This window comes from Dermochelys coriacea, chromosome 15 (genome assembly GCF_009764565.3).
Source record: "Dermochelys coriacea isolate rDerCor1 chromosome 15, rDerCor1.pri.v4, whole genome shotgun sequence".
Lineage (NCBI taxonomy): Eukaryota > Metazoa > Chordata > Testudines > Dermochelyidae > Dermochelys > Dermochelys coriacea.
In genome coordinates, this window is record NC_050082.1 from 16540202 (window position 1) to 16553744 (window position 13543).

The 13543-nt window shown below is 39.2% G+C and overlaps 1 protein-coding gene across 8 annotated transcripts in view; it reads left to right on the forward strand.

Annotated features, from left to right (window-relative positions):
• Positions 1 to 13543, forward strand: part of TANGO2 (transport and golgi organization 2 homolog) — a 95464-nt gene that overhangs the window by 73155 nt on the left and 8766 nt on the right. For all 8 annotated transcript variants that reach the window (XR_006275837.1, XR_006275836.1, XM_038373157.2 and 5 more), the window contains one exon: positions 10630 to 10700. Coding sequence is in view for 6 of the 8 variants with exons in the window: in XM_038373157.2 (XP_038229085.1) it covers positions 10630 to 10700 (71 nt within the window). In the remaining 2 variants the exon portion in view is untranslated. The remainder of the gene's footprint in view (positions 1 to 10629; positions 10701 to 13543) is intronic.

A 13543-nucleotide genomic window follows, 5' to 3' on the forward strand; every position in this document is an offset into this window, starting at 1 on the left:
CATGCAGACAAAACTCTTACCGATTTCCCCCCTCCAGGATCATGTACATGCCACAGCTTCCACATCCAGTCATCCTCAATGTGTCTTTCACTACAGGAGTCACTCCCGCAGCTGCCTCTGTATCTGTCATCTCCTTCCCACCTAAATCCTGTTAATCTGGGAAACACAAGCCACACCAAAAAGACCACCCCCCCCAGCAAAAGCAAACCCCAAACAAGCACAATACAAACTCCCACTCAAACTCCCCTGTTTAGAGCTCTGTTTGCTAGCTCCTGTGCCGTTGCAGCTGTCTGTGCCGCTGCCTGACTGGCTGGCTACCTTTATAGGGCCCCTAGTCAGAAGCCCCACCCCCTAGGCAGGGCTCAGCTGCTCTCTCAGCACAAAGCCCCACCCCCTAATCAGGCTCAGCTGCTCTCCCAGCACAAAACCCCTACACACACACACATACAAATACAAATACTAAAAATACAAAACCAAGTACAACTACTTTCTCCTCCAACAGAACTCCCACTCAAACTCCCCTGTTTAGAGCTCTGTTTGCTAGCTCCTGTGCCGCTGCAGCTGTCTGTGATAATCTGGTCCTGTGAGCCTAACGATAGGTATTACAGTTGAGAGAAATATGGCTTCAGCCTTTGCATATTCCTTACCTGAATACAAAATGCTTTGTAGATGTCGTCTGATTCAGGTGAGGTTTCTATGGAAAGTGTACTTGATAGTTAGACCATAAAAGTTGACTCATCCATTCATTCTCCTCAGTTGCTGGGGACATGAAATTTCATAGAATTCTTGCTTAAAAATTATTTTCCTAGGCTTGAGAACTGGCAATACTATCTAAGCATTCTTCCAGAAGGGAGATAAACATGCAGTATATATAGGGCAAGAGTTATATATCAATACTAATAACCCTACTACATGTTTAAAAGGATTTCACTTGCGAGGTTTGAGTATGTGTATTGAATCTCCTTCTAAGGAGTTAGGAGAGATCCTTGGAACACCATAAATCAGATTCCTCTGTGATTGCAAATGTTTGTCTGTCACCATTGACTGACAGGAGCCAATCTTCTAGGTATGACTTGAGGGCAATTCCAGACTCACCACAATGTTCATTAGGTTGTTCTTTCAGTGAATGTGGTCAGTCACATCAAAAGCTGCTGAGGTCTACTTTGTCCCAAATGGCGAGCTGGCCCTAATCTAAAAACTAACAAGCAAAGACTTGTAGTCCCAGCAAGTACAGATCCTTCCTCAGAAGAAGCCCAAACTGGAAATTACATAGGATGTTGTCAGGGTTCAAGTGCTTCTGGAAGTGAATGGTCAGCAGCTTCCCAATCACCTTCCCTCAAAGAATAAGGTTTGAGGGCCCCTCTAAATGGGGGCCATTGGATTTTTTTAAAAATGGCTGACACTTTCTCCCTCTTGCCTGATTGTTTTTAATGCCCATAAGTCTTCTCAGCTCAGATATGCTACTTGCTTTACGTAATCAAATATGATGTGGATCAAGGTTTCCGGGAGCCATAAAACAGCCATCCTCAGAAAACAGACTGAATCCACCCAGTACAAAATCATCTGAGGGTCAATGGCTCTCATGCTTGGCGCTAGAGAGGCTGTCACAGAGCCCATCTGGCTTATCTACACAATATGGTAGCTAGTAATAGGAGAAGAAAATAGAGGTTCATCACTGTGTCACTACTGAAAGAATGCTTCAGCAGTTTCTGTCTGTTTTTTAAACATCAACTTTGATTATTCATGGTCTTTGGGTTTTTTTGTTGTTGTGTTTTGTTTTTTGTTTTGTTTTGCAAGTATTCTTGCAAACAAGTGTGCTGACAGAAATGTTTTCTGAAACAGCAAAGTAAGCTCATCTAACCAGAAAATTTAAAAAGATGTATATGTCCAATCAGAATAGCTTGAATCTTGACTATTAGTTCAACTGTTCGTGGACAAACTACAGATGAAAATTGCTTAATTTATAACTTGAGAATCTGTCATTGCCATCTAGGAAACAAGAGGAAATTCATCAAGTTATTCCTTATAAATTATTCTTCCAGCTCTGGTTTTCAGCAGAGCTTTCACTAACCTGTGGAAAATACCATGTTGCTTCTTTTTTTTAAAATAGTGATGATATTGCCAATGCACATACACCAGTTGGTCATAAAATAATTTAGTTTTTTCTAAAGTCTGTCTTTATTATTGTGTCTCGAATAGAAGGTGAAGAAAAATCTTTTGTGGCATCCACCAGATTCCATAAATAGGATTTATATGTATTGGAGATGCGTTGAAGGGGGAGCAAAAAACCTGCATGTTTCCATTATAAATAGAAAGCTTTTTTTTTCATCGTGTCTCTTGTTTACCACCCTCATTGCTTCAACCCCTTTGTTAAAGATTAACTGAATATTCCTACATTTTTTAACAACTTTACTGAATTTGCAGCCATAATTTTGATGAATTAAGATAGTCAGGACAGGTCATGTATACCTTCCTAATGCATGTGTTTTTTGGGGGAAATTAAACCAAATAATCTTGGGCTGTAGATCAAAATAAGTCATGATTATTTTGATTTCTTCTAAAATGCCAATCTGAAATCCTTCCAGTATAGCCCAAATCAGGACTCTCCCATCCATAGGCGCCAACTTGCTCTGTTCCCGAGGGGTCCTTGACCACCGCTCCATCCCAGGCCCCATGCCCGCTCCACCCCTTTCCCCAAGCCACCCCCACCTCTTTCTGCCCCCGCTCCAAAGTGCTGTTAGTTCGAGTGTCTCAGTTGATATCCCCTGCCAGTGTTCCTGGTCATCTGTGAGGTGCCCATGTATTTGATCTTTTTAAGTTTTATTAGGTTTATCTGGTTTAAACAGTAAACTGGGATTTGGGAGCTCAGAGTTCTAGTCTCAACTCTGCCATTGGCTTGGGAAAGTAACTTTGAATTAACTGTGCCCCAGTTTCCCCACCTGTAACATGGAAATAATGATGCATGACTTTATAAAACACTGAGATTGGCGATTGAAAAGACAAAGTGAAAAGTACCTTTTTTTAGCTGGTTTCAGAGTAGTAGTGGTGTTAGTCTGTATTTGCAAAATGAAAAGGAGTACTTGTGGCACCTTAGAGACTAACAAATTTATTTGAGCATAAGCTTTTGTGAGCTACAGATCGCTTCATCGAATGCATTCAGTTGAAAATACAGTGGGGAGATTTATATACATAGGGAACATGAAACAATGGGTGTTACCATACACATTGTAACAAGTGATCACTTAAGGTGAGCTATTACCAGCAGGAGAGCAGGAGCGGGGGGTGGGGGGGGCGGGACTTTTTGTAGTGATAATCAAGATGGGCCATTTCCAGCAGTTGAGAAGAACGTCTGAGGAACAGTGTGTGGGGAAGGGGGAGTAGGAATAAACATGGGGAAATGGTTTTACTTTGTGTAATGACCCATCTACTCCCAGTCTCAATTCAAGCCTAAGTTAATTGTATCCAGTTTGCAAATTAATTCCGATTCAGCAGTCGCAAGTACTCCTTTTCTTTTTTTAGCTGAGATTCAATTTTAAAATTAGCGCTGTAATTTAAGAAAACAATGTAGCAATGAGCAACTTTTATGCTCTAGCACTTCAAGCACTTGACCCAAGATGCATGTTGTTACTTGGGTAGTACTATAGTTAGAAAAATATGATGATCAGTAGTTAAAGTTGAGAGTTACAACGTAATACACCATAATGATCTTTATAGCTAGAAAGTCATGGAATATTTGGATTTTTAGATTTCTCAAGGAGATAAGGGGAAGAAGGCTTGGAGAAACATTAGCTGGATGCTCAAGTATAAGTGGCAATGAGCAAAGGCACATTGAGTCAAAGAGTCAGGAGTCAGCAAAGAAGACAAGGGACAGTAGTCAGAGAGTGAGAAAGGATGTAAAAGAGGAATGGGGCAGAGGAGTAGTTAGGGGAAGGGTAATTGAAGGGCTTAACTGAGGGTATTACTGTTGTATTTTTTTAAATAGTCTCATAGTGGAAGCACATAGTGTAATGGAGGTTTTTTTTCCTCTGCAAAATCCCTCAAACGCTTCAGTGCATGGTAATACCAAGTACAGCCGCTTACTACTTGTATAGTGTCTAACCTAGAAAGAGAAACTTGAAGAATCATAGCAGCCTAGAATCCATTCTCTGCCTCACAAAAATAATGCCTAGTTTTCAGCAAATACCCCAAAATATTAATAACTAGATGCAGCATATAGTCTAGATTGAAATGTGACACTGATGATCTCCACTGTTGCATATCACAATGGGCTTGTCTACATTAACCACTGGATCGACTGGCAGAGATCGATCCAGCAGGGGTCAATTTATCATGTCTACACGATGCTTAATGTGTTTGTTTCTGTGAGTATAAAAGCACTTTCTGTATTTCACCTTAGGCCTATTTCATCTCTCATAGTAGGAACTGATTCCTACCCAGTTACTTATGGGCTCTACTTCCATTCAGGTGTTTATAAACCATAAGTCTATTTTCTTGCAGTTTTTTAGGTTGAACATGTTAAGTTCTTAAAGACTTTCCTTGCAAAGCAATCCCTATATGTGAAATTAATCTTGTATGTCTGGACTCTTCAATGTCATGCAGTATAAAATGTGCCAGATGAGACCCGACAATGGTCTCCATGGAATACATCTAGTTATTTCATATTGGGACCATCACCATAGTAGAGGAATTCTCATTTTTCATGTCGTGGTTTAGTTGGATCAAACCTTATATAAATGCATTGAAACTGTTGATCTTACAGAAGTTTCTAAGTTGCTGTCAGTATTGAAGTCATTTGTAACAGGTAACAAAAGTAATTTTATCTGATGATATGCTAGGACTTGAAGGCTTAATAATTTACTATTAACATGTATTTAATATTTATATAACAGCAGCGCCCAGAAGCTCAGTGTGCTGAGTACTGTCATGTCAATGCAGTTGGACACAATATTGAGCTCATTTTAATTAACTTTCCTAGAGTTCAGTTCTAGAGAAGCCTTATTAAGTTGGAAGTAGTTGCCCATAACTGGTTTGCTGTCAAGAAAATAAATGTTATTTGTATTATCTGTCAATAATGTAAATGGAGAGGGAGTTCTGATCTCTCTGGTTTTGTCAGCAAATTTTGAATGTCTTCAGTTAAAATTGTAATTTAAAAGCCTAGTATTTTGTCACTTAATGAAATCCATATATTAAAAGGAAAATCTCTAGAGTTAGAGACCATATTGAGGTTGGCCACAACAATTAAAGTTGCTATAACCTGAGAAAGTTCTCTGTTCCTAATAGCCAGGGAGACCATTCTGTAGCCACACTTCATGTAGAAAAGCAGCAGCTTAAAATTTTATATTTGGGGTTTTTTGGTCATGTCAGCGTTGCAAAATTAACCTTGTATAAAATGGGCTGTGTCTACATTAGAGTTCTTAAATTTCAATGGCATTTATGCTACTGTTGTCTAGACCTGTTCTAAGCAGGGTTAGGTGACAGTGGTAAAAACACAGCAGTCCTGTCTATACTAAGGATAGTTATTGCTATCATTAATGGAACTGTATCAATGGTTGTGACCAGATTAAGTCAATCTGAAAACCTAAGCACACCACAAATGGGGGTGGGGGGGTCACTGTATCTTCGTTGCTCCTTGGGTGTCAAGAGTCATACAAACAAACTACCATCTGGATGGTGGTGGTCCTGTCTACCTCATTTTGGGCAGGATAGGCCTTCCCATTCCATAGATCATTTCTATTTAGGTGGGCCAGAATCTGTCCAAGAGAAAAGGACTCAGCCCTTACTGAAGTTAACAGAGGACTTGGAGTGGTAGTAGGGGCCCTCGTGAAACATGAAGAGTGGTGATAGAGAGCCCCTCTTTCCATAGTTCTCTGCTGAAGTGGCATTGCTGGAGAGTGTAGGGAGGACAGAATAAAAATTTGAGTTTACCCATTAAGATGAATGGCAGTTATTTATGCTTGCTTTTCCCTGTATGGACAGGAAAAAAACACACTGGAGCGATGATTTAACTCCTGGTAGATACACAAACTTAGGACTTGTCTATACCCAGAAATTTAACAAAATAGCTATCCAGAATAAGAATGTTAACATGAAATAATTATTTTTCAATAGCTATTTTAGTAAATTTCCAGTTGTAAACAAGCCCCTAATGCATGATTCCCTAAACTAAAGCATAGTTCCCTAATATGGTTTAAGCATGTTTTCTGTCCATAAAAATAAGGAAAAAGAACTGCTGTGGGATGGTCCGACTTCAGATATCCTGCCACTAAACAAATGGTTCTGTAAGCAGGGAATAAGCTGTGAAAACAGCTATGTTAATTTATGAATGGGAAAGTGTGAAGTTTGAATTTAAATGGAAAAATTCACTCTGGAACATTTTACCAGCAATGCATTCATTAATCTTTTCTAGCATTTTTCATGCAAAGTCCTTATGCACAGCATAGGTGCAGCTTAAGTGGCAGCAGCACTTCCACAGGGGTGAGGGAGTGATCAATCAACAATGCTCTGCTGAGGCTGCCTGTTGTCATGTCTTTCTGATGTGGACATCTTTCTGTAGTGGATCCCCAAACAGCAATGAGATGATATCAACTCTTTTCCTATTAACCTGGGTTGGGTTTGAACTGGTATCTTAATTTGAAAAGAAAAATGCGGATGATTCTTTTTCGTATGACTGCTGTAAATGTAGAGCAATAGCTATAATTTTACATTTAAATGGTTAAGCCTGATAATTTTGTCTAGAGTAGCAGAGTGTATTGCTGTGATTCCTCCTTATTTTTGTGAATTGGGCATTGAGTTGTGTTATGTTTCATGGTCCTTTCAGGGAAACCACAGTTGCACACTGGAGAGTATTAAATTTTCCATTTTTGCAGCAAGTATCTGCATCTGGCATGGTTTATGCTGATACAATTTAGGGTTGCTCATGAACTTCATGGGAGATCGAAGCCAAGGATTGTCTGCATTGGGTCTTTCATAAGGTGTTTTATTTGACTTCTTGTGAATTCCATTTGGCTTTCCAAGCTTCATCAGGGTTTTAGTTGCATTGTTGAAAGTTAAATGCATGGGTCCAAAAGGGCTTATGTGACTTCAGGTGGTGGAGAGAGATGTTGTTAAGGTCCTGGTAGATGGGAAGACTTCCATTTTCCACGATCCTCTGGAATTCCTGAAGGGTTGCAGCATTGCGCTGAATGCATGGGGGAGCAGTGTGTGACAGTATGACAGCACTGGGAGCCAAAATGTTGGGGTTGACTTGAGGGTTCCAGAGATGCACTGCATTGCCGTGTTCAGTTGGACATCAACAAGTAAAGTATGGCTACTTCTGGTCCATCCTAGTGCACAGTACTCAGCTACGGAGTACACAAGGGCCATTGCTGATGTCCGTAACTCTGATGCTGAAGCTCCCCAGCTTGTGCTTACCAGTTTCTGGACCAGGTTGACCCTTGTCTTTGTCTTGGAAACTACCTTCTTCAGATAGTCACGGAAGGTGAATGTGCAATCCAGCTTTCCTCCGAGATGGGTCATGTCACAGGGTTGCTGCAGAAGGTCGTTTTTTTTTTTTTTTTTTGGACAGCTTCCTTATAGCAATCCCAGTTGGCTCTGACAAGGTTCCACCATGGGATTTGTTTCGACAGAATCACGAGGATTTTTGATGCTGACATGGGTGATGATGGACCTGTGTTGGCTGTTGGGGAAATTGGAAAGTATTTTACAGGATGGCTGAAGTGTACTCCCGCTTTGATCTTTGGAAACAATGGTGAAGTCTGGGTTGTAATCGTATTGCCAGCGAGCAGAATGGAAAATTGCTCTCTGTTTTGGGATCAAAGACCAGTTGCAGTTCTTCTGTGGCCATCCAGTCCATGAGGTCTTCACCATTGGCTTCATTTACTTTGTAGCCCCACGTAGTGTGGTGGCTGTTAAAGTCACCAACGTATAGGGCTGGGATTGGTGCACTAGGGAACGCTGGCTTGAGATGAAAGAAGGCAGCCTTCATGCAGCCCACTGTGTTAAGTGAGAAATCATGATTAATGCCATCAACCTGGCGACCAAACATGGATCAATGATCTCAGAGCAACAACTCAAGACACCATAATGGCCCTCTTCAGGGCCAAGTAACATGCCAGATAGGTTCTGGAACAAAGATCCTCCAATTTAACATTGAGGGACTTTCCCAGGTGGAGAGCAAGTATCTCACAAAGATGTTGAAGATTCATAACATCAACGTTCTTGCGCTCCAAGAAACCCACGTCTCCAATGACCAACAGGCTAGCCGCTACCGTATCCATGGTTACAACTTCATGACTAGCCACTACCATCCAAATTATGGCCTGGTCATATACATGAAGAACATCATCATGGATTTTGATGTCCCCTCCGCCCCAACAAAAAAAGAAGCCACCTACACCACTGCCATCAGGATTGGGGAGCTGCACATTACCAATGTGTATAAAGCCCCTAGTTCAAAACACTGATGAAAATATTCACATTTCTTAAGACTTTAAGATTAGAACAAACAATGGAAAAGGTCTACATAGTGTTCTTCTAATAGCAGTAGGTAAAATAAAATGGGTCAGTTTTAAAGACTACCTCCTACAACACACTCACCTACCAGATCATCCTTCTGCCAGGCACCCAGAATACTCAGTCATTTGTAGGGCCAGAAACTATGTTTTTTGTGCTTGTTTTTGTCTCCCTCCTGCCTTTTCTTTTTCTGTCCTAGAACTTACACTTCCTCTGCCCCCTCTCCTCCCTCCTCCCACCCCCCAGGTCTTGGGAAGGAAAGTTTATGGGTTTGAACTATATCTTGACTATATCTTGCACTATAGCTTCTTGAGAAGAATATTAATAGCTGAACAAAAGAACAATTTTAGTGGTTACTAAGGTTCATGTACCAGCTGCTAATTTATGCACAGGCAACCTAACTTCTAGCACACTGTTTTTTGTTCGAGATTTTACCCAGTTGATACATGTTTGCATCAAGCTATTGGTGCCTGTCTTTTTACCTGATGGAAAAACAAGGAACTAGAAATGGTTCATCAGCTGTACTATACTACTTCCTCTTCATACAATATTCAATTTTGCTGAAAGCTCTTAATCCAAAAAGAGAAGCTATCTCAGAGGGTAATGTTTCTGAGGTTTGTATATAATAAATTAAAGCCTCCAGTACAGTTGTAATTAATTTATTGGTGACTGGAGTAATTCCCGTTTTCATGGTAAATAATAAGTAAATCACTGGTGTGAAGTACAGCTTGATATGATCTCATAGCTGTGTCCAGACCAATAAATTGATAGCAGTTTGAGGAATTGCCTTTACATGTCAGCATCCTTCATTCCCTTCTGCTGAGAGTGAACAATCTAATGGCAGCTTATGATCTTCTTTCCTTCCCTCCTCCATAAGAGAGAAAAATCTTGAAAATTGATTACTTGCCTGATTTCCTTGTCACTTGACTTGAATTTGACATGCTGCCTACATCTGCTACAAAAAAGCAGATTTGTTCAGGCAGACCCAAATTCTATATAAATATGCTGATCTCAGCCTTGCCAAGCAAAAGCATTCTCATTAGCTATATTGTAGGACTGCCCTGAAAAGTTCTGGTCTAGACATTATTTCAAGGTGTCTACTACACTGTGCATCCAATGATATTAAAAATATAGAGTTCACATAGCCGGTGCAGTTCATTGAAGGGAGCCTGCAGCTGCATTTCCCTTTTAAGAGACAAACATTATGTCCTATCCTATTTCTAATGAGGGGGTATAAAAATGACTTGTCAAATGGTCCACAGTGCCCTGCTTTCTAGAACAAACTGGAGATTTAAATGAAATTATAGAAAAGTCCTGTTGTTTTCCACAATGGATTGTTCTTTTTAAGTCAGGCAGCCAGAAAACAAACAGAACACTTATCAAGGAATGGAAGCTTTACTTATTTAGAACAGTGGTCTTCAACCTTTCCAGACTGCTGTTCTTCTGTCAGGAGTCTGATTTGTCTTGCGTGCCCCAAGTTTCTCTCTCTTAAAAACTACTTGCTTACAAAATCAGATAAAAATACAAAAGTATCACAGCACACTATTACTGAAAAACTTTCTAATTTTTACCATATATTTATAAAAATAAATCAATTGGAATATAAATATTGTACTTACATTTCAGTGTATAGTATATAGAGCAATATAAACAAGTCATGGTATGAAATTTTAGTTTGTACTGACTTTTTTAGGGCTTTTTATGTAACCTGTTGTAAAACTAGGCAAATATCTAGATGAGTTGATGTACCCCATGGAAGACCTTTGAGTACCGCCAGGGGAATGCATACCCCGTGGTTGAGAACCACTGATTTAGAACGACCGCACGCTGCTCGCTGAGCCAAGTTATAAAGCATCCTTTGCAGTATTTTATAGTTTTTATTAGCTTTTTATAATGATATTTAAAAGCGAGATTAATACAAGTATTTCACCTGTGATTGTAAAGGGAAGGAGCATGATTATAACTAATCATCTGATCTCTGAGCTGAATAGCCAGATAGTCGTAATAGGTAAAATGTCTTGCTGTGTTGAAGGTTGCAGGAAATTAGAACTTAATCAAAGATATGAGTTGTCACTTCACAAAGAGGGAAAAAAATATTATTTATTTATTTTTTTTTAGCACCACCAATGGAGATGTAATTTGCTACTATGGAAACAAAGGAGAATCGGAACCTATCTTCCTAAATGCTGGTGGGTTTATTTTATAAAGTTATAAATATTATTGTTGCCCTGTTTAAAAAAGTGAAATGTGTATGTGTGTTTGCTCTAAGTTTTTAGTTATAAAGAAGAAAAATCCGAGAGAATAATACATATTTAAGTAATTGAATTTTTTAATTTTATGGCACAGGTTTTTTTTAAATTTATTTTAAATCCTTTTTTATGAAAACTCATAAATGAAGTGTTAATTAATAAGTTCATGCTATGGCCCAGTCCTACAATTGTTTCCATGCAGGTGGAGCCCCACTGCAGTCCATGGTGCTATCCCCATGCTAATATCACTGCAGAACTGAGGCCTATGTTTCTACAGGTGATATTTTCAAAAGCATTCAGCTTTGACTTCTCATGGAAATCAATGGTAATACTCCCACTAACATAATTGGAAGCAGAGTTTCTCCTATTGACATCAGCTGTCCTGTCACTTGCTATCAAGATGTTGACCCATGCCTACAATTGGCCTACTTGTCAAATTTCAAACAAGCTGCTACTTGCATTTGGGAGGAATGAGTGCCCCATAAATATCTACAAAATCATTATCTCCTAAACCTCTTATGTGCCGTGATGACTACAAAAAAACTTGACAATGATTAGGCTGCTGGTGTGCTGAGACCGCTGCTGAACATCATGCTGAACAATATTTTTGTCATTGTTTCTTTGTACTCCCCACTTGGCCTGTCTGTCTCCATCTGTTTGTTTTATAATTAGATTGTAAACTCTTTGATGCAGGGACTGTCTTTCTGTTCTGTGTTTTGTACAGTGCCTAGCACAATGTGGCCCTAGGTCATGACTAGGACTTCTAGGCACTACAAGTACTAAGTAACAGCATATTAGGAAAATGCAGAGCACTTTTGAAAAATCCCACCTTTAGTATAATACCTTCAAAATTTATTCTCTGATTGTTAATTCTCACATTTATTCCCCCCCTTCTTTTTGGCAATTTGGCATATGTTGTCACAATTATGTAATAACATTTTTTATTTGAATTCTTAGATTTGCGGACAGAACATGTACTCATCCTTGCATGAGTAAACATTACAAAATATGAATCCAAAATTCCAACACCAAAAGACTGATTTTTTTTTTGAATGGTCAAAAATAAATAAACCATTCTGAACAATGTAGCTTTTAAGAACAGTTTGCTCTGTGTTTTGTTTAAGGCTGATATCTTTATTTTGCCTTTCACAAGGTTAATGGGATACTCTTTGTAAGCAAATAGTTAAAATGGGAATTATAACACACTCCTTTAAAACACATCCTCTAGAACAGCAACAAAAGGGCTGATAATTCCCAAATCTTTTAAATAAAGATTTGTGCAAACAAATTTGCTGGCAATCTGCTTGCCTATGTATCTTTCATGCTGCACGACCACCATCTAGTTTGACACATTTCAGAATGTTTAGAATGCTTTGCACAAGAGGAACCCAGAACCAGATAAGCAAAACTGTTGCAGGCCAGGATTTGGAAAAGCTTCTGTAGTGCCTGCCTTCGCCATGCGTCAAGCCCCTGCCTTCAGGAGCACAACATTTAATCACTAATTATAATAACAGTCAGGCAGGGTGTCAGTGGTGCTGTTTGGGGAGAGAACTGGGGGTCTAAGTCCTGGAACACATGGATATTATGTGTAGTGATATGTATGGTCTCCAATGACTGCTTTGTTGTATTCTGTGTAATCCCTCTGTGCCAATCTCTGGCATGCTCATCCAGATGAAAGCATGACTGTCACAGTGGCAGCTGTTGACAGGGAAAAGTTAGTGTGTAGAAAGAAAGCAACCCAGGATGATAGCATGGGTAAAATGTGTATATATAATCTCCTCCATTTCTTTGATTAAACTGCTTCAGCATCTGGGGTAACCTAGCCAGTAACAAAAGTGGGGACTTGACATTTTAATAGACTGGTGTGTGTGTGTGTGTGTGTGTGTGAATACTGTTCTGAAAGACTAACAACTTTCATTCATGTTGCGGTTTAAAAAATAATTGCATTATAAAAACCAGGTATCTGCAGAATGTAGCAGAGCTATTCCTGATCTCCACATATCAACAGAGAGTTCATTCTCGGTAGATCTGGCCTCTTAAGGGGGAACTGAGTTTTGGAGGATCTTTACATTGTTCAGCCAGTGCTTATTCTCTTGGATTGTTGCCAGGACATGTAAGGCACCATTAAGGAGAAACTTCCCTGCTGTCATCAGTGAGTGTAGTATTATTCAAGAGTCACATCAGAGAGAAAAGTGAATTATGTGATTAAAAGGATAGACTAGATTGCAAAATGTACTAAGTAATTCGAAAGATACCTTGCCATAAATTACCAAACCAGAGGTTTACAGTAATTGCTGCAGATGAGGATTAGTATAAAACTGAGAAACAAATAAAATCACTTCATTTTAACATTGTGGAATACATAACCATACCCTAATGTGTGCTAGGAGAGCGCTAATCTCTTGCCTAGAACCAGGACATACGTTTTATAGCATATCTAATTATAAAGATTAGCTAGGGAATCATTTGAATGAGATTAAAAATGATATCTGTATGAGACAACTGTAAATCACCAGAAAATTCATTCTAAGGTTCTGTTCTCCTGAAAATATACTAGAAGCTATATAGATAGAATGCTGCTGGAAGTGATCCATAGGGATTGTTCTCTGAATGCATGAGACTTTTAAAATCTAAAACCGTTAACATATAGCCTCTTGTTAATGATTCCTTGTACCATTTATTTGATGGAGTTCAAAGCTGGAAGTATTGTTGGTTTTTATTTTTGTGAAGTAACTGCAGTGTCACAATTGTGAGGTGTGGTTTTCTTTTTCTTTTTCTTTCAA